A 20,279-nucleotide genomic window follows, 5' to 3' on the forward strand; every position below is an offset into this window, starting at 1 on the left:
ATCGAGCCCCGCATCGGGCTCTCTGCTCAACAGAGAGCCTGCTTCCCCCTCTTTCTCTGCCTGCCTCTCTGCCTACTTGTGATCTCTGTCAAATAAATAAAATCTTTAAAAAAAAAAATAAAAGAGAAACCAGAAATCTGGATACTTCTGTGAAATCTCTACATTTTATGTTTTTAAATATTGGTAACCAATCCGACTTTGTTTTTTCTTTTAATTGCTGAGTACAATGGCGTGCCTCAGGCCTGGCCTGGCGGGGGGCTAACACTCCACGGACTCGGGCTCCAGGGAGCAGTTGAAGAGTGTGGCCAGGGGCTTGGAGGTGGGAGCCCTTGTGATCAGGGTTCCTGTCTCCTCAGGTGCATGACCCTGAGCAAGTCCCTTTGCCTCTCCCAGAACTTAGTTTCTCCTGTCAAATGGGCCATAGGCCTTGACCTCATGGGTAGGGACTTCGGGTCAAGTGTTTAGGGCAATGGTCGGCCCATAGCAGGTGCCCAGGCAAGATAGTAAATATGCTGCTCTCCCCCCCTCCCCCAATTCTAACCCAACCCTGGGACTCAGATGTCTGAGGAGGGGGAGTTGCCATAGGACGAGTGGAGATGGAGACCAGAGGGTCTCGTAGGAGAAGAATCACGCCACTGCTGATAGTGTGAGACCCCCCAAGTCCTCCCTATGGCCACATGGCCCCCACCTAACCCAGCCCCAGCACCTTTCCAACCTTCTCCGTGCTTGTTCCCTCCATTCCAGCCCCCGGCCACTTGTTCATTCCTCAAAGTCTCCTGGTTCATAGCCACCCCAGGGCCTTTGCACTTGCTATTTCATTGACCTGGGACTCCTACACCCAGATCTTTCAGAATTGGCACCTTTTCTCATCTCAGACATCACCTCCTTCCAGGGGCAGGACTACTCTGAGGACCACCCCCCAATCCCCAGCCTTCTCCTGAAGGTGAGCACCCAGAAGGGAGGCCCATCTCCCGCCCACCCACAGGGTTGCCACTGAAACCAGAGAAGGCCATAACCACCCATCTTTGGACCCTGGAAATAGCCACAAATGTCTCCTCCAACCACCCTCCAGCCACCCCCCCACCCCCGCCAGCAGCCCAGCTCCGGCCTCCACTTACACCCCCATTAGCAAGGAGCTCCCCTTGAGAGCCTTGTCATGACCCTGAGGGGCTTTCACCCCTGCTTAGAGGTGAACAGAATGAGGCTGAGTGGGGACGAGGTCAGCCAGGGTCACACAGCTGGTCGGAGGCAGAGGTGAGTCTTGGGGACCCAGGAACCCCTGGCTCCCTGGCCTCAGATTCTGGGTGGCATTTGCTTGGCTGAGGCCCAAGGAACACGTCTCCGGGCAGCTGCCCTGTCTCAGCTCGTGTCCTCCAAACCTCTGCCTGCTCTAGGCAGCGGGACCTTGTCCAAGCTGGTGCTCGGCACCTCGCAAGGGCCATGGTGTGGGCGTGAGTCCAGAGCCCAGGCCCTTAACCACCACCCACCGGCTGTCGAAGCTGCAGCCTTCCTTTGCCTTCTGCTTAAAGCTGCTCCCTTGAACAACTCCAGGCTCAGAGGTCAAGACTGCCCACCCGGCAGGCACACTCAGTCAAGACTTAGAGTCTAAGGATCCTCAGCCTGGAACCTGGACGCTCCAAGTCATTCCAGGAAACATTCAGGAACAGCCCCTAGATTGTTCCAAACACAGTGGGGGGCTGCTGGAGCTGGGCTGCCCCGTCAAGCCAGATACTTGGTGCAGGGGCTGGGAGAGGCCCTCACAGGGCTGCTCACTTTGTGGGGGACACCCCAGGTCTTGGACCAACTACCGAGCCTACGACACAGCCCTAGGGCCCCAGCTGCCCTCCCCCAGGCCTCGACATCACCAGGGCCAGACCACCACACACAGCATTTGTGCCTCCCAATTGGGCACTGAGGACCCAGACCGGCACTGGGAATAAAACTGTTCTCAGTCCCAAAGTCATTACCATGACCACCACCATGACAAGAAGAAGCACTAACACTGAGTGCTCCCCGGGCCAGGGGCTATCCCACTTAACTCAACAACTCCACAAGGCGAAACTGTGAGTAGCCCCATTGTACAGAGGAGGCCACTGAGGCTCAGAGAGGGGATATCACTTGCCTATGGCCCCAGAGCTGGGAAAAAAGTTAAGTCATTATTTAAACTCAGGTCCACTTGACTCCTGACCTGGTTTTCCAAGATGGTTTGTTTTAAGCAGAAGTTGTTTTTTTAATTTATTTTTTATTTGTATTTTTTAAAGTACTTATTCAGTGTTCTCTAGCCCCAACATGGGGCTCAAACTCATGACCTTGAGGATCAAGCATCGCACACTCCTCCAGCTCAGCCAGCCAGGCACCCCAGAAGCTGTTTTGAAAGTGAAGTTTTACAGGGACCCCGTGCTGTCACACAGATAAGACCACGTGTTTGGGATGTTATTTGCCTTTCACGGTGTCATAACCTCAAGACTTTAAAAATGATGAGAAAACAGTTTTTATCTGCACTTGCATTTTCCAACAGCTTCCCGTTGTGTTTGGAATAAAATGCTAACTCTTCACGGGACCCTCTAACCACACATACGCCCCATGCCCCATCTTCCCTCTCTGTGCTCCCACCACCCAGGCCTCTTCTGTTATATTCTTCAAAATGCACAGAATGCCTTCCCACCTCAGGGCCTTTGTCTGTGCTGCTCCCTCTGCCTGAAACACTGAGAGTTTTTTTCATTTTAAAGATTTAATTTTTAAGTCATCTCTGCACCCAAATTGGGGCTCGAACTCACAACCCCGAGATCAAGAGTCTCATGCTCTACCGACTGAGCCAGCCAGGTGCCCTAACACTGAGAAATTCTTCACCCAGGATTAAGACTGGTCCAAAAGTCACCAGCTCAATACTCACTAGGACACTTTGGTAATTAGGACAGGGTGGTGTTGGCCTAAGGACAGACACATGGGCCAGTGGAACAGGAGGGAGAGTCTTCCAGAAGCACACCAATGTACACTGGATTTAGGATAAAAGCAGCATTGCAATCCAATAGAGAAAAGATGGTCACATCAGTAAATCGTGCCGGAACAACCGGAAGAATTATGACCCCTACCTCACACTGTACATCAGAACTAATTCGAGATGGATTTTGGTCCAAAATGTGAAAGCCCAAACAATAAAGTTTCCAGAAGAAAAGACAGGAGATCATCACCCCGGGGGAATAAAATTTTCTTAAACAGGACACAAAAAGTGATAACTGTAAGGAAAGCAGCTGATAAGCCGAACTTAAAGAACTTGTGTTCGTGGAAAGATTCCATTAAAGAAGAAAAAAGGCAACCCACAGAGCTGGAGATGATATTTACAAACAAGGAAGTCTATCCAGCATATATGAAAACTCCTATAAGAAGAGACAACTTGATAAAAACAATAAGCAAACATAAAAGAGTTAATTCCAGTGGCCAATAAACATATGAAAAGGTGGTTAACCTCATGAGTCATCAGGGAAATGCAAATTAAAGCTGCAGTGAGCCCCGGTATACACAGCCACCGGGAGGGGTGGGAGGGGTGGGACGGGACGGAAAAAGACTCTCATACACTGCTGGTGGGGACAGAAGATCTTGCAGCCACTTTGGAAAAAATACAGACATTTCTGATAAACATGCACTTGCCACATGACCTAGCAAGGCCTCTAGGACTCTCCCTGAGAGAGAGGGAACTATACGCACAGGGAACCATACGCGAATTTCGTAGCAGCATTATTCATAAAAGTCCCAAAGTAGAAACGATCCAAATACCACGGACAGGTGGGTGTAAGCTCCCTGCGGTACCACGACAGGAACGGGCTCCTGACGCACAGGAGAGTGCGAACAAGCCTCTACAACATTCTGCTGAGCCAAAGGAGCAGATGCAAAAGGAAACATGCTGCGTGATTCCATTTGTATCAAGTTCAAGAACAGAGAAATGTAATCCGTGGAATGGAATAGGAGTCCGTGGGAGGAGGAGGTGGCCTGGGTTATGACGGGCGGCGGGAGGGAGCCCCCTGGGTGCTGGGCGACTTGGGTGTGTGCGAACGTGGCCACCCTCGTGGGGCTTCCCACGCACTCACCCTCTGCCCTGTACGCCCCGGACACAGTGCCGAAGGTTATGTCACACAAGGGGATTCTTTGGCAACACCCTATCCCAACCACTCTTCCTTTAGAACACCGTGCAGAATTTATAACTCCCTGTTCGGTTGTAGGTTTCTTGCCCAATAGCTCCCACTAAGATGCCAGGTCCCCAGCATCAGCATCTGTGTACACGGTCCGTGCTCAATAAACATCGGTTAAATGAATGAATAACTAAGTCTCCTCCATTCAGACCGGGACCCTCCGGGGGCTAGGATCACATGTGCCTGGCTCACTTTTCAGCAGCCTAACAGAAAGAGAAAGGAATTAAATGAAAGCCACGTGGTCGCATCAATTTGATACACCTGAGTCCAAGATAGAGCTTGTCAGGCCTCACCTGCAGAGCTGAATTAAGTTGTGGAAACACACACACGGAGAATTTTTAACACTTGAAATAAGACATCCACCAACCATGAGACATGCAAAGGAATCAAAACGACGGGTTTCAACCCCCCTAGAGAACCTCCTCCTCTTGGTCATGGTCCACCTGGGGCAGGGGTGTCAAGGACCAGAGGGACCTGTCACAGCCCACGTGATGCCCATCTACGGTGTCTCTGGACTTTCTACAAAATCCTTGACCACTACTCCTCAAAACCGTCATCAGAAACAAGGAAAGCCTGAGACCTTGTCGAAGCCGTGAGGCCCCTAAAGAGACACCACGACAGCCGAATCGAATATGGAATATGCTGGAACAGAAACACCGCCGCCAGCGGCGCGCTGCCTCAGTTAGGCACATGCCGCAGTAACGCGAGCCGCTGACGTCCGGCACGGCTGCGTGGGGCGGCCGAGCGAACGCCGGGCCATCTCCGCACCCTCTCTGCAAATCCAAAACCGCCTGAAAGAAACGCCTCACTTTTCCCAAGGCATACTTTCCCTCCGGGCGGGTGCGGCCGCCCGCGGGGCTGTCGCGCGGGGAGCTTACCTTGGGCGGGTCGAAGAGCTCCAGCACGCGGTCCGCGCCGCCGTCGGGGCCCCGGGCGCGCCGCAGCGCCAGCCGCCCCCGCTGCCAGCGCGCCCCGCTGTCCATGGACGCCTCGTCGGCCAGGCTGTAGCGCAGCGCCGCCTCCTTGAGGGCCTCAGGCGGCGGCTCGCGGGCCAGGCTCCAGGGCAGGAGCTTCCTGGCCAGGCCGGAGCGGGCCGGACCCTCGCCGGCCTCCCCCGCGGCCCCGGTGGCGGCGGGCAGCTCCCCGGCCGAGCCGCGGCGCAGGATGTGGCGCAGGCTGTGGCGCAGGTGCTGGAAGGTACAGGCGGCGGACGGTCGCGGCGGGGCCAGCTCCTCTGAGCTACGGGCCTTGGGCAGCGCGGGGGCGGCGGGACCCGGGCCCGACTCGGCCGGGGCCGCCTCGGCCTTGGACGGGGGCCCGCGGCCCGTGTCCCGGTAGTCGCGCGCGGGCGGCGCGGCCCGGGACCCCGGCGGCCCGGGCGCCCAGCCCTCGCGCACCTCGCGGCAGAAGTAGCGCTGGAAAAGGTCGGTGAACTGCAGCGACACGAGCTCGGCGCGCAGGGGCGCGTGGTGCGGGTGCTCGCGCGCGAAGAGCCAGTACTGCCGGGCCAGCTCCCGGGCCGCGGCCACCGCGTGCAGCTCGCAGAACTCGCTCCAGCCCCGCGGGGACGGCGACGACGTCGGCGCGGCCGACGAGGAGGGCGAGGACGCGGAGGAGGCCGAGGAGGGCTGCAGGGTGGGCCCGTTCATGGCGGAGACCGAGGTGGGGCGGCCAGGCTGAAAGACACAGAGGGGTGGGCGACAAAGGAGTGAGCCGCTGAGCAAACGACTACTTAAACCCGCCACCGCGAGACAGGTTATTCACCAGGCACGACGTCAGATCGGAAATCACCGATAATACCTGGTGCTGGTGAGGGTGCAGCGAGATGGTCACTCCCCTACGATGCTGCCAGTGCTCGGACTGATCCAGCCTTTTTGGAAGGCAGTTTGGCAGGGTGCATTGCAGACCCAGGAATTCCACTTTCAAGCATTCGAGAGAATGCTTGCTTGCATGTGCAGAGAGGTAGGTACAAGACAATCCCCGGATGTGTCCGGCTTTGGTGTTTATACAACTTAAATGCCCATCAGAGACTGGTAAAGCAAATGGCGCTGCATCTGCAGGCTGGAATATTCTGCAGCAGTGGAGGAGGTAGGGGAAGGTCTGCGCTGCCACCCCAGGGAGATCCCCAAGGCAAACCATGAAATAATGCAGACTCTGTGATCCCATATATGTGAACACACACAAAACCGAACTACCAATTTTGATGTCCATGTAAATGTGTTTAAGTGGTGGGCAAGAAAGGTGTGGCTGGAGCAAAGCTGCTGAAAACAGTAGTGACTTCTGGGAGAAGCACCCGATTTGGGATTCAAGTAACCAAGGAACACTGCTGCTACATGTCTCTATGGTTGAGAACACTGAGCCTGGGTTCAAACGCTAGCACCGCCACTTACTTGTTTCCTGACTTTGGGTGAGTTACTGACTTCTCTCTCAGTTTCCCCATCTGTAAAATGGGGAACACGCTTGTACCTGCCTTATAGGAGTGTTACAAGGATTAACTGAGTTAATAAATGTAAAGGCATTAGAACTTAGGAAAAGCCTACTAAAGGCTGGCTGTTACTATTTAAATATTACAATGAGAGTGTATCATCGGTGTCAATAAAAATATAAAACGACGAATAAAAAGGAATTAACAAGACTCACAAAGGAGTGCAAAGGTTATTTCCTGCTCCAATGGGGGGGGGGGATTTCAGGAAAGGCAGACCCTTGCCTACATATCCCACCTGGGGCTCCCTTCTCCTACCCCCATGGCTCCTTCTTCCGCACCACACAATCAAAATGGTAGAAGCCCCCCCCACCCTCTGCTGTCCGAGGTGCTGAACCTTGGACCTCTCTAGTTACAATCAATGCTGTCCTCCCAGGGAAGCCTGGCTGGCCCTGGGCCCCTTTGGGGACCACATAATGACAGCTGCTCATTCTACCACCATGCCTCCTCCCCAATAAAAAAAAAAAGCTATTACTGAGGGTCTACTCTGTGCCAGGCACCATGCTGGCACCAAGCTATACTATACACATACGTGGAAGCTGTGTGACCTCTGACACCTGACTGGACCTCTCCAAACCCACACTGCCCAGAAAACCGCCCTGCTGCTGAGGGCCTGTGTGTGTGTGATTTGTCCTTAGTTAACCCCATGGCCACGCCCATGCAGCCACACAGGTGCGGCAAGCACTGTTCTCGCAGGTTAGGGGGCCCAGAAAGCTCTCGGACTCCAGACCCAAGCTCCTGCTCCTCTAGGAGACCCTGTGTGTGCAGCATCACGTGCTGGCTGCAGCCTCTGGGCCTCGCCTTCAGTGTCCCCTCGGCCCTGCCTGCTCTCAGCTGGCTCCCAACTTCACACGCGAGAACCTTCCATGAGCCCACAGAGTCAAGTCCTGAACTTGACCTTCAGCACACCCATCACATGTTAGCATTCAACAGCTATGCGCGGCTCAGTCAGTGAAGCGTCCCACTCTTGATTTCAGCTCAGGTCATAACCTCGGGGTTGTGAGATCCAGCCCCCCCAATCGAGTCTGCTTGAGATTCTCTCCCTCTGCCCTCCCACCAAGCGCGTTCACTCCCTCCTCTAAAATAAATAAATCTTTTTTTTTTAAATAGCTGTTATTTTTAAAATTAGTGGCTATCTCTGCACCAGACTATGAGCTTCCCAATCTGCTCCCTGCTCCAGCCCGAGTTCCTAGCACGCAGCGGGAGCTCAATAAATGCCCACTGAATGAATGAATGTATGAATGCAAGCGGTCAGCTGCATTTGCAACCTGTGGCCCCGCAAGAGATGCATTGGGGCCAGTCCCCCCCAACAACCACCTCTCACTGGGCCAAACCACCTCCCAGGCACCCCCAAGTCCCGATGCCCAATGGCAGGGCCCAACCTCAGCAGGAGGCTTCCTGGAACAGTGTGCTGGCTCCAGGCTTCCTGACTGCCCGGGGGATGGCTGGCAGCCCTCCTAACCACACCTCCTACAGTTCCCCCAACAGAAGAGCGGTGTGGACCAAGTACTTGCTAGACATCAGGCATCGGTTCTGCTTTTGCAAAGCATTAACTCTCCTAGGCTTCATGGAAGCCCTAGGAAGTTGGGCCTATAATTGCTCCCATTTTACAGAGAAACTGAAGTGTGGGAGGTCCCATTGCTGGCAATAGAAACCCCCACAGAAGCTGTCCCAAAATGCCTGATCAGTGCCAGAATGCACACCGTTAGGAAGACTCACTTTCCCAGCGAATGTATATTGAACGAAGGAGACCCAGGGGAGAGACATAAACTTCTCATTCAGCCCCTGTGGGAGTCTGGAGGCATCAGCTCCTCTGCCCAGGTCCCAAAGCCACCTGGTGGTCAGGAAAGCAGCCATAGGGTACAAGTTTAAAAACAATGATTTGGGGCGTCTGGATGGCTCAGTGGGTTAAGCCTCTGCCTTTGGCTCAGGTCATGATCTCAGGGTCCTGGGATCGAGTCCCACATTGGGCTCTCTGCTTGGCAGAGAGCCTGCTTCCTCCTCTCTCTCTCTGCCTGCCTCTCTGCCTACTTGTGATCTCTGTCAAATAAATAAATAAAATCTTAAAAAAAAAACCCACAATGCTTCGACATTTGTATACATTGTAAAATGATCACAGGAAATCCAGTTATTATGTTGTATCCCTGAAACTAATGTATGTCAATCATATCTTAATTTTATTTCTTAAGATTTTATTTATTTGACAGAGAAAAAAAGAACACAAGCAGGGCGGGCGGCAGGCAGAGAAAGAGGGAGAAGCAGGCTCCCTGCTCAGCAGGGAGCCCAATGCGGGGCTCAATTCCAGGACCCTGGGATCATGACCTGAGCTGAAGGCAGACACTTAACCAACTGAGCCACCCAGGCACCCCAATCGTATCTCAATTTTACAAATACAATTTTAAAAACAAAAATAACAATAAATGACACTATTTCTGGCTTTTTAGATGCTCTGCTGTGTGCTAAACACTTTGCATTTATACTCGCTAGTTTAATCTACACTGGAGGGTAGAGGGGAGACCTATCAATACGCCCATTTTATAGATAAAAAAGCCAAGACATGGGAAGATTAGCTTGCCCAGAGCCCCATGGCCAGTGAGGCGTAGAGCTGGAATTAGAACCGCTCTCTGTCCTGTGCACTCAACCAGGGCTGTTTGCCCCTGGAAGGTGCAGAGGCCATCTCGCTCCACTCACCCCCACAGCCTGGTCAGAGTAGATGATCCCGAAATAGCACCTGTATGAGTTAATGAACTCCTGGGATTGGGGCGGGCTACGGTTTGGTAATCCTGCTCTTGGAGTCGTGCTCCTGACTGACACGGACAAACAGAAGGGCTGCAGGGCTCTGAGAAACGCACCGAGATCCCCCCACCGCCCAGACAAGCACATGTGGAGCTACCCGCCAAACCTGGGGCCGCCTCCTGCCTCTGCCACTTCTTTGCTGTGCGGCACAGAAAAGGGGGCTCGTCTCTCTGAGCCCGTCCCCCCATCTGTAAAATGGGCCAGTGTTCAGCTCTCGGCATTCACTAGGAACATTCTGAGAACGGAGGTCTGCGGGGTGCTGGGCACTGGGCTCATCTAACAAGTGGCTGTTGCTATTTTATTACTCTTACTGTTAGCAGAGAAGAGCACCAGCTCCAGAGAATTTCAGGCCTTTGGTCACAGAAGCCAGAGAGGGAGCCTGAACAAAAGGCCTTCTCAGGGGAGAGGTGGCTCCAGGCAGGAGCTCCAGGCAGGAAGTCACCAGTCAGAGCACTGAGCGCTCAGCAGGGGCCCACGTCTGGGAGGGGGCGTGCCTCGGAGGTTTCCTGGCTGGGCTGGCAGCCAGGCGGCAGGAAGGTGGTCCTCTCCTTGGACCTCAGCCCCGGTGGTAGCCATTTATTGAACACTTACTATATGCTAAGTAATTGATCAGATCATGCCAACTGTGGGATTAAGGCCTGAAAAGCTCTTATCAGAAAGCATTTATTAATCACCTGAGGGTTCCCAGGAACCTCCAGGCTTAGGGTGGGGGATATAAGTAGGAGGGTCTTGGGGGCACTTCCATTGGCCCCCTCCTCCCCCCTTCCTCCACCCACCAGAGCACTGGAAACCTGGGTGGCCAAAGGGATGAACAAACACACAGAGGGGCCTGCAAATCTGCAGAGTCCCTCCCACCTGATGAGCTTGGGCTTCTGGGGCAGGGAGTTAGTTCCCAGCTATGTGTGTGGAGGTGGGGTGCCGGCATTTCCCAAATCCTATGGTGGGGTGAGGGACAAGAAGGATGTTACGCGGAGCAGGAAGGTCAAATCCTGGCACCCCCTTCCCCCCAAGTCCCCACAGCGAACACAAGGAAATCAACGTCTCCCGGCCCATCCTAGGGCCCTGGGCTGGGCTGGGGGTAGATCTGCCTCTCGGGACCCCCATGTTCAAGACAGCTATGTCCACCAGAGTGCCTGCGGGCCTTAAAGCCCTAGCCCGAGCTTGGTGTCCCCCACTGAAGCAGATCCAGCCTAAGCAACCCTCGAGCCCCTACCAAGTTGGAGAGAAATGAGGCGCTGAACAGCTGGGAATCCTGGCTCTAAGCAGGGAATCTGAACTGCGGGGCCCACTCTAGCCCGTGACCCCAGAGACTAGGGCTCCTCAGCCCCTCCTCTATCGGATCACCCTGGATAACAAAGTAATCTGGGGAAGCTAACATTTCCCACTTAATTATGAGGCCCAGGTGCAGACAAGATCTTTACCCACCTGTGGGAATTCCACCTGCCAAGGCTTGGGGAGGATAAATTGTGGTAAATGAAGTTAAAATGAGCCAGTCCAGAGCATCCATCCTCCCCCAGGTCCACAGCTTCCCCTGTCCCCAGCTCACAGATGTTTGGGCAGGAAGTCCCATATCTTCAGAGGGAGACACCTCCTCCAGGGAGGCCTCCAGGTTGACTACAGGCCACAGCAAGCATTTTGTCCTTTCCCACCTACAGCACCAACTTCTCCAGCAGCCCAGACCCTCTGCCCAAGGAAGCCCAGAGAGTTGGGGGGATTCCAACACACACGCCTGGGAGTCAGCCCACTGCCCTTTCACACCATTCAGGCTGTCCAGACTGTGGAGAAGCCCCTGGGATGTAGGGAATAAAGGTTCTGAGGTCCTGTGGAGGCTGAGAGGTGGGTTCTGCCCTATATCACTGAGCAGTCCACGGAGTCCTGAGGCACCCTCTCTGGGGTCACCTAGTGCCCAGGGACATTCAAGTCCTCTGTCCCCATGCCCAGCCTGACACCCCAACCACCTACCCAGCTAGGCTTCAGAAGAAAGCCAGGGACTATCCCCCCAAGAACAGGCAGTACTCACCAGCCCCAGCACCACCCCTCCATACCAGCATGTGACTTCTTTTCACTGCCCCCAAGTTGAGAAGGCTGAGACTCTACCCAGGGGACACCCCCTCGGTGCGCCCTGCACCCTGCAATGGTGTCAGGAGAGGTGAACCTCTCCCCACACTCCTCACCTTCTCTGGCCTGTCCTGTGAGAGGCCAGCTCTCAGAGGGCATATTCATGCCCAAGGCCCTCTTTTGTGACCGCCTCCACCAGTCACATTTCCAGTCCTCCAGCTCCCCAAGGCCGGCACCTCCATCAGGCACCCTGTGAGTCAGCTCCCGGTGAGCAGGGCAGACTTCCTCCCTCCCAGGCCTCCCTGGGGACACAAGGGGCAGTGGCAGCCTGCCCCCCCCCCGCCAACCAGGGTGGGGGCCCACATCCGGACAGGCCCCCAGGGGCTCACGGCCTGGCTCACGAGGAAGCCTGCAGCCTGGCCCCCCTCGCCGACCCCTGACAGGGTGGCGTGGGAGGACAAATCTTCCAGCCATCTGCTCAGCTGCTGGGTTTCCGGTCGAGGCGGGGCCGGGGGACACCAGGAGGACTTGCTCTCCTGGGGAAGTGCCCCTTGCCCTTGCTGGGAAGAAGAATACCAGGTTGAGAAGCCTAGGGGTGGTCCATGGGACCTCAGAGCCCCGGCTGAGGAATGGTGGTTGCCCAGGGGACAGGACCCAAGTGAGCTGGTGTCCAGCTGTGGTCTTTGGACCTGCCCAGTTTCCAAGGGACTACAGGCCCCCGGAAGCCAGGGAGCTGGGGTGCAGGGCTCCTGGGTCCAATTAAGCCTGACTCAGCGAGTGACCCCAGCTGAGTCACTTCCCCTGGGCAGACTGCCCGCCTCAGTTTCCTCAGGGAGGGCGGGTAGCTGGGAGCAGGGTCTGGCTGGGAACAAGAAATTTGTATTACACCTCTGGACTCTGAGGCAGGCTTCTCCCATCTGCCAGATGGAAGCAGTTTCCTGCCCCGCCCAGCCAAAGATGCTGAACACCCGGGGTGGGGGGGGGGGTGGCCCTTGGGACCATTTTCTCAGGAAACCTGGCAATGAAGTGTTAGCCCCCTCTAGGGCACTCACAGCAACAGCTCACACTTATTGAGCACCGACTGCATGCCAGGCATCATGCATGCCTCTTTTCAATACAATCCAGTCATTAGTACTCCCATGTCATAGAGGAGGACAGCGGAGCTCAGAGAGGTTAAGGGACAAGCCCAGGGGCACAGAGCCTTAGCAATTACAGCCAACGAGTTTCAAGTCCCTACACTGTGCCGGGCTCACACACTCTATATATTACCTTACGCACAGGTTCACATACCCCGGAAAGGCTAAGACTCTTGGTCCCCCGTTGGGCAGATGAGGTCCAGAGAGGTCCGATAATTTGCCCTAGGCCTCACGGCTAGAACCTGGCAGATCCTGGATTTGGCTCCAAAATCCATGTTGCTACCAAGGAGAAGTGGGAATTTAACAGGAGAGGCAACTCATTTAATAATATTGATAATAATATCCTCATCTATTATCGTCAGGGGAGGCCCAGCTCTGACTGCTTTATGTGCATCTCCATACCTCCCCCAACCCCCAAAGTGGGCTGCACTGGGACTGGGAGGTCTCTCCAAGTGCCTCTAGCCCTGCCCCCTTTGTCCTTGGGGAGGTTCCATCCAGGAGGTGGAGGGTGTCCTGGGGTAACACGGCTGGACCAAGATATCCAAGGGCCCCCAAAGGCTGACCTGCTTAAGGGCTACCTGTGTCTGCTGGGCCCAGGCTCCCCCCATATCTGGAGTGGTTCTACAGAATCTTGTTTTTTTTTTGTTTTTTTGTTTTTTTTAGTTTTTATTTATTTACTTGACAGACAGACAATCACAAGTAGGCAGAGAGGCAGGCAGAGAGAGAGGAGGAAGCAGGCTCCCCGCTGAGCAGAGAGCCCGATGTGGGGCTTGATCCCAGGACCCCTAGATCAGGACCTGAGCCGAAGGCAGAGGCTTTAACCCACTGAGCCACCCAGGCGCCCCTACAGAATCTTATTTGTACTAGAAAGTTCTGTCTATCAGGAAGGATTAAGTCCAGGGTTTACAGGAATGGCAGGGGAGAGGGGGAGGGGGGAGGGAAAGCAGAGGATCAGGAAGGAGAACAATCAGAGCTAACATCCACAACCAACAGTAACAGTCTCATCATTATTATTATCACTCCTGATCAAAATGTTCTAAACGCTTTGCAAATTTGCTCGTATGGTTCCAATGACCCTAAGAATTAGGTACTCTGATCACACCCATTTGACAGACGAGGAAACCGAGGCTGGGATAGTTAAGCAAGGCTTTGTAGCCAGGAAGCACCATCCCCTCATCCTGCCTGCATCTTTGCAATTCTTCTCCTAAAGACTCAGGACCCCCCCAGAGCCGCACACGTGCTGGAGATGCTCGAGGGATGCTGATGGACAAACATTCCACAGCCAGGAAAATCGTGATAATGATGGCAATGATAATAATAAAATAACCACCACCACCTGTAATTGAACCTTTTCTCTGCCAGGCAGCAGGTGCTTCTCACACAATGACTCATTAAATCCCTACCATAAACCTGTTATTATCCCATTTCACATGGGGGGGTGGAACTGAGGTTCACAGGTGTCACTTCGCCATGCCCTCAGCAGGACAGAAGCAGTGGGAGCATGGAACCTCCGCCTCCAGGCCCCTCCTCTCCCACTGCTAAATCCCTGAAGGTCCTCCGACTCCAGCAGCTGGTACTTCAGTCCAGCTCCTTTCCAGCTGGCTGTCTCTGTGGTCCACAGGGACCCGCACAAGTTCTAGGAATGTTCACCCTTTGGCTCAGAAGGATTTTCCCTCCCAGAGGAGGGTTGTGGGAAAAAGCTCAGAAAAAGTGTATTAAAAACCCTTCCAACTTCCCAAGCGGGCCCTGGCCTCTCATCGGCTGACCCCAGCCCGCCCCGGGCGGCCTCTGCCTGCTCTCCCCCCATTAGGGCTGGGTCTCCAGCCCCCGCAGCCCCAGGGAGCCTTCAGAGCTGTTTCCGCTCTGGCAGCCAGGTCAGTGATGAGAAAGCCAGACATGACTCGCGCCCCTAGACCTGGAGACCCATGTGCCCATCGCCTGGCAGGGGCCCTGCAGCTGGACTGTAAAAGGGAAGGCGGGATGGGCTGGCTGCCCTAGCTGAGCCTGGCAGCTGGTGGAGGTCAGGGGATGCTCCTCTCCCAGGAGAGGGGCATGGGGGTCAGATCTCAGCCCCTCCTGCCCCCAAAGCTGGACGTTGGCCCTGCAGACATTGCTTTGCCAGGCCCTCTGCTCCAAAGCCCCCACCGCAGCCCAATTTCACTTCCTCCCACTCAGTCAGGCCTGGCCATGCCCCTCCCTGGAGGCCTCCAGCTGCAGGCAGTGACCTCCTCACCTACATCATCGTGGCCGGGAATGGGGAAGAGAAACAGGAGAATGAGGAAATTAAAGGAAAAAAAAAAAGGCAGGACAGGCAGGAAGGTCCCCCTCCCCAGTTCCTCAAATGCAATCCCCATCATCCCAAAAGCCCCCATGGGCAGAGGGAGGGAAGGGAGGGGATTTCTGCACCAAGCATTAAAGGCCTCTGAAACTACCCTCTCAGCCTTGCTGACCTAAAAGGCAAACCACCCCCATCCCACCCACTTTTTTTTTTTTGTCTTAGATAGGAGGATTCACCTGAGCTCCAGGTCTGGGGTGCGAGGGCACCAGCTCAAAGAGAACTGAGCTCCAGGACTCTTGAACCCTTGGGAAACCCCAAACTCAGCGGCTTGGGGGCACCTGGCCTGGCCCACTTCTGAGGTGTGGTGACTGGGGAGAGGGGCTTCTAGAATCCAGAGACACCCTCATAGCCACATGGTCTGGGCTGGGAGAGTGGGGAGGGACAGTGGCCCCACTTCCAGAGGGCTCTTCCATCCTCACAGCCCCGTCTGACTGCTTTCACTTTCAAGGTACCAAGCGCTTGACCCTGGACCCCTCCTCACCACACACAAGTTGAGGGGGACTGCTGCCCTCGACTGACTGGGCTACTTGAAGGGGTACACTGGGGGTATTAACCATACCCTCTCAGCGCCTTCCCCACTGCCTCCCCTATTACATCGCCAACACGTGTGTGGGTGGGGGTGTCGGCTGGGAGGGCGTCGCAGGAGCTGGAGAAGGGCCGCCCCTGAACACCCCATCCGGGTCAGGGGCAGGACAGTATTTCAGGCTGTTGTGGGAGTGCGCAGACACCGGGCAGAACCGGACAGGGGGCCTCCTCTTCCCCCATCAGAGCCCTCCCAACCCGGTGGAGGGAGCGCCGGGAAAGGCGGGCTTACCTGAGAGAGAGGGGGTCCGGGCCCGGCCGGCCCATGGCGTCGCGCGCCCCCGGCCCCCCGAAATCCCGAGGGGGCGGGCGGGCCCCCGCCCCGGGCGCGTTCTCTCCCGCGCGCCGGCTCCTGGCTCGCGGCTCGCTCGAGCGGGGCTCAGGCAGGAAACCCGGGCTCGGAAAATGGCCAGCGCCTCATCATTTCCGCCGCCAGCGCTTGACAGTTGCGGGGGGATGCGCCCCCGGGCCGCCGCCGGGGAAACTTTGCTGCTGCCGCCGCCGTCGCCACCACGGGCCGCGACAGTCCGGGCGGGCGGCCGGGCGGAGGCGGTGGCCCGAGCCCATGCCGCCTCGCGCCGTTATGTAAAGAGGAACCGGCTGTGCGAGCGGAGCCCGGCGGGGGAGGGCGGCCACGGCAGGGGCGGGGCCAGGATGGGGCGGGACCGGGAGAGACCACGCCCCGGTCCTTCCCCGAGCCGGACTCGGCCGGAGGGGGGCGGCTCCTAGGGGCGGGGTCGGACCTGGCCCCGCCCATCAATCCGGATCCGCCTCGGCTGACTGGGTTCCTGGGGTCTCAAAGGCGAGCTCGGAGAGAGGCGGGCCCTACCAAGCCACTCCCACACCTCGCCCACCGGAGGTCGCGTCGCGAGGGCTAAAGAAGGGAATGAACGACCGAGGGGCGGGGCAACCTTGGCCCCACCCACCTAGCCCCTGCAGACCCCCCGGTGCCTCAGCGCTGCGGGGGCGGGGCCAGATGGAGGAGAGGCGGGGCCTGGGGCGGGGCGGGGTCGAGCCTCTCGGCCTCGAGGGGGCGCGCCCCTGCGACTCCCTCCTGCAAGGCCTTATCTGCACGCTCCGGGCGGGTCCGTGCAATAGCGACCACAGCTTTCGTCACCCCCCGGGGAAGGATCCCAACCCCGCCGGGCCCCGACTATCCGCGACTCTGCTGAACCGACCCGCCACGGCCGTAGCCCAGCCCCATTCGGGTTCTATCCCCACCCTCGGTTCTGCTCTTGCCGTTGCTGGTGCCTGGGTAGACCGACCTCCCCTGGGCCACTATTATCGGGGCCACACCTCAGGAATACATCTTTCTCCAGGAAGCCCTCCCGGACCGCGGGCACCCATGCCTTCTGGGCCTCCCTCTCTGCTCTCCCCCGTGCTTTCATTTTCTCTGCAGGGCTTACGTGGGGTGAGGTTGACAGTGGGGTGCCCCCTAGTCTGAGGTGGAGCATACAGTCAGCGAGCCCTTCCCCCAACACGGGGCAGCGAGGTGAGAGAGGAATGTCTACTCTTCTCTCCCTCCCACAACAGGAAACTAGTCGATCGGCCCCAAGCTTGCAGGAACCTCATCACCCCTTCCCAGACAACACACTGTCCGGTCTGCTGCCTCCCCTTCTTACTAATCTTGGGCAAATGACTTGACTTCTCCATACCTCAATTTCCTCATCTGTGAAATGGAAATAGTAAGATACCCACTCCACTGGGTTATTGTGGGGATTAAATGAGTCAGTGCATTAAAGCACTTAGCGTTGGGCTTTGCCCAAGGGAAAGCACTACTACCTGCGTGTTTGTTAATCAGGCTTGAGTTCTGCCCCTGGAGATGCAGAAAGGGGTTCCCCAGAAGATGGGGATTTCCAGACTCCACCCAGACAGGGATCAGGGCTGGTCTGCTGTAGGATCCTTGAAATCACATAACCTTGAAGGACCTCTAGCAATGAACATGTGCTTTCCCACAAATCCTTGTTAAATGCCTCCAGTACGCCTGGCACTGTTGTAGGTGCTGAAGACACAGACGTGAACAAGACAGACAAATGGGCTGCCCTTGTGGAGCTGACATTCTGGCGAGGGGACACACAGCATAAGTACTTGAATAAATGGGATAATGGATTGAGAGGAAGATAAAACAGTTAAAGATAGACAGTAGGAAGGGGCTGTCTTAGACTGGAGGCTTGGGAAGGACCGCTCTGAGGAACTAGCATTTGAGGTGAGACCATCCCTTTCCCCATCCTGTAGCAAGAAGCATCTGGGCATGATAAAGTCTGAGGGAAGGGCATTCCTGGCCAAAGGAACAGTGAGTGCAAAGGTCCTGAGGTGGGAATAAGCTTGATACATTTGAGGAAAGTCAAGAAGGCAGTGTGATACCCAGGCTTACAGATGGGAAGAGATGAAGTTGGAAAGGCAGGCCTGTCACATGGAAACTTGAAGGTCCTGGTGTCAAGTTTGGGAATCATCTTGAGAGCAATAGGGAGCCACGGGGAATTTTTGAAGGACCTGTTGAGTTTGGATTTGAGCTGCAAAGTCTGGAGTTGGCAACCCATTAGAAGGTGCGCCAGTAACATTCACACAGCGTCTGAGGATATGGGACGAGGTATCAGGGAAGCCTAAACCGATCACTCCATATTATTATCTCTATATGGCATCTGGGGACACTGAGGCCTAGAGAGAGCAGTTACCTGCCTGCAGTCACACAGCTGCCAGGTGGCGCCAACAGAGCAGCAGGTACACAGCAGTTGTCAAATGGTTGCTGAAAGCTGCCAGCCACAAGCACTTTCCCTCTCACTGCCCAGACAGCAGTTTTGCTGACTTAAACGGAGACTTGTGGTTCTTCCCCTTTTTAATCACAGTGCAAGCCTTCTCTCGTGCCAGATTTCTCTGAGGCCCAAAGTGGTTTCCCTTCTCGCTTAATTTCTTCTTGCCAGGCGTCCCCTCCAGAGTCCAGTTGGTTGTTTCAATGCTCTCTCCACGAGAGACTTCTCGCTCTGTTTCTGTTCTTCCTTCTAAAGGCAACGGGTTTACAACGAACACCTCTTGTGTCGCCTTGCCCTAGATTTGAGAGCACCCCTGCTCTGAACTGCGGATTTTCCTCTTCTCGCCGTGGCTCCTCCCACTTCATAGGTCCCTGGGACCCAAAGTGAGAAGGAGGTTTATCCGAATTGCCCTGAAGCAAGGGAGGTAGCCTCAGCCAGCAGGTCCCACCGCCCTTGCTCTCACACCAACGGGGAGAACGCCTACTGCCTGCCAAAGAGGGGCTGGAGACTCTCAGGATTAATAACAGTAACAAAACAGCAGCCAGTGACAACATTAGTAAATGCTTATTAATACCATTAACATGATATTAACAACTGGTACTGATAACAATACAAAAGTTAACCAGTATGGGATTAATAGTAAAAAAATCAATAACAACAGAATAATAATGTAACAACTGTTAATAGATTTTGTTAAAAATAATAATAGTTACTGTTAGTTATTACAGAATTAATAGTAAATATAAAATAACAGTAAGATATTAGTAGCAAAAATAAGTCTAATAACAGGTCCAGGATTCATAGTTACCGTGATAGCAAGCAGTACCAGGATTAATAATAATAAATAAAAACTAACAGTAGAAGAGTAATAAGATTAATAATAAACGTAACATGGGGCGTCTGGCTGGCTTAGTGGGAAGAGCATGTGACTCCTGAGCCCGGGGTCGTGAGTTCAAGCCCCATCCCCCGCTGGGTGTAGGGATGACTAAAAAAATAAACTTAAATAATAATAATAATAACAAATGTAATATAATAATATAATCATAGTTAACAGTCCTAGGACTAATAATAGCACTTAATAGTTACAGGATTTAAAATAATAAATAGGGGCACCTGGTTGGCTCAGTCAGTTAAGCGGCTGCCTTGGGCTCAGGTCGTGACCCTGGGGTCCTGGGATCAAGCTCCGTGTGGGGCTCCCTGTTCAGCTGGTGGTCTGCTTATCCCTCTCTGTCTTCCCCTCCCTCCTGCTCATGCTCTCACTCGCACTCTCTCAAATTAATAAAAGCATTTTAAAAATAAGAATAAAGTTGGGGCACCTGGGTGACTCAGTGGGTTAAGCCTCTGCCTTCGGCTCAGGTCATGATCTCAGGGTCCTGGGATCGAGCCCCACATCGGGCCCTCTCCTCAGCAGGGAGCCTGCTTCCTCTCCACCCCTCTCTGCCTACTTGTGATCTCTCTCTCTGTCAAATAAATAAATAAAATCTTAAAAAAAAATAAAAATAAGAATAAAGTAACAATAGTCTAGAAAGAGGACTAACAGTAATAGAATAATAGTGTAATCATAATAGCTAAGGATCTAGGATTAATAATAATACGCTTACCAGTTGCAGAGGCTCGTGTTGGGCATTGCTCCATACCAGTGCTGGCAGAGGAAACTTTCTGTGATGATGCAGATGTGCTGTCTGCCCTTGTCCAAAATGGTCACCATGAGCCACGTGAGGCTATTGAGCATTTGAACTCTGGCAAGGGTCACTGAGGAACTAAATTTTAATTTTCTGTAATGTTAATGAATTAAAATTTAAACAGCCTCATGTGGTCAGTGATCTCTGTCCTCGACGGCGCGGCTCTGCTCTGGACATTTTCCATCAGTTAGCTCATTTCATTCTCATGACAGCCCTGGGCTAGGTACTCTTACTGTTGTTATTATCCCCATTTTATTATGAGGAAACT

At 54.6% G+C, this 20,279-nt stretch overlaps 1 protein-coding gene across 2 annotated transcripts in view; it reads right to left on the minus strand.

Annotated features, from left to right (window-relative positions):
- Nucleotides 1-15,947, minus strand: part of SH2B3 (SH2B adaptor protein 3) — a 37,508-nt gene extending 21,561 nt beyond the window's left edge. For both annotated transcript variants that reach the window (XM_080822120.1, XM_080822121.1), the window contains exons 1-2: nucleotides 15,812-15,947; nucleotides 5,066-5,863 (exon numbers count right to left, since the gene is read on the minus strand). In XM_080822120.1, coding sequence (XP_080678246.1) covers nucleotides 5,066-5,836 — 771 coding nt within the window. In that variant the 5' untranslated portion in view covers nucleotides 5,837-5,863; nucleotides 15,812-15,947. The remainder of the gene's footprint in view (nucleotides 1-5,065; nucleotides 5,864-15,811) is intronic.
- Between the last annotated feature and the right edge of the window lie 4,332 nt (nucleotides 15,948-20,279).

Source organism: Martes martes (assembly GCF_963455335.1).
Source record: "Martes martes genome assembly, chromosome: 13".
Classification (NCBI taxonomy): Eukaryota; Metazoa; Chordata; class Mammalia; order Carnivora; family Mustelidae; genus Martes; species Martes martes.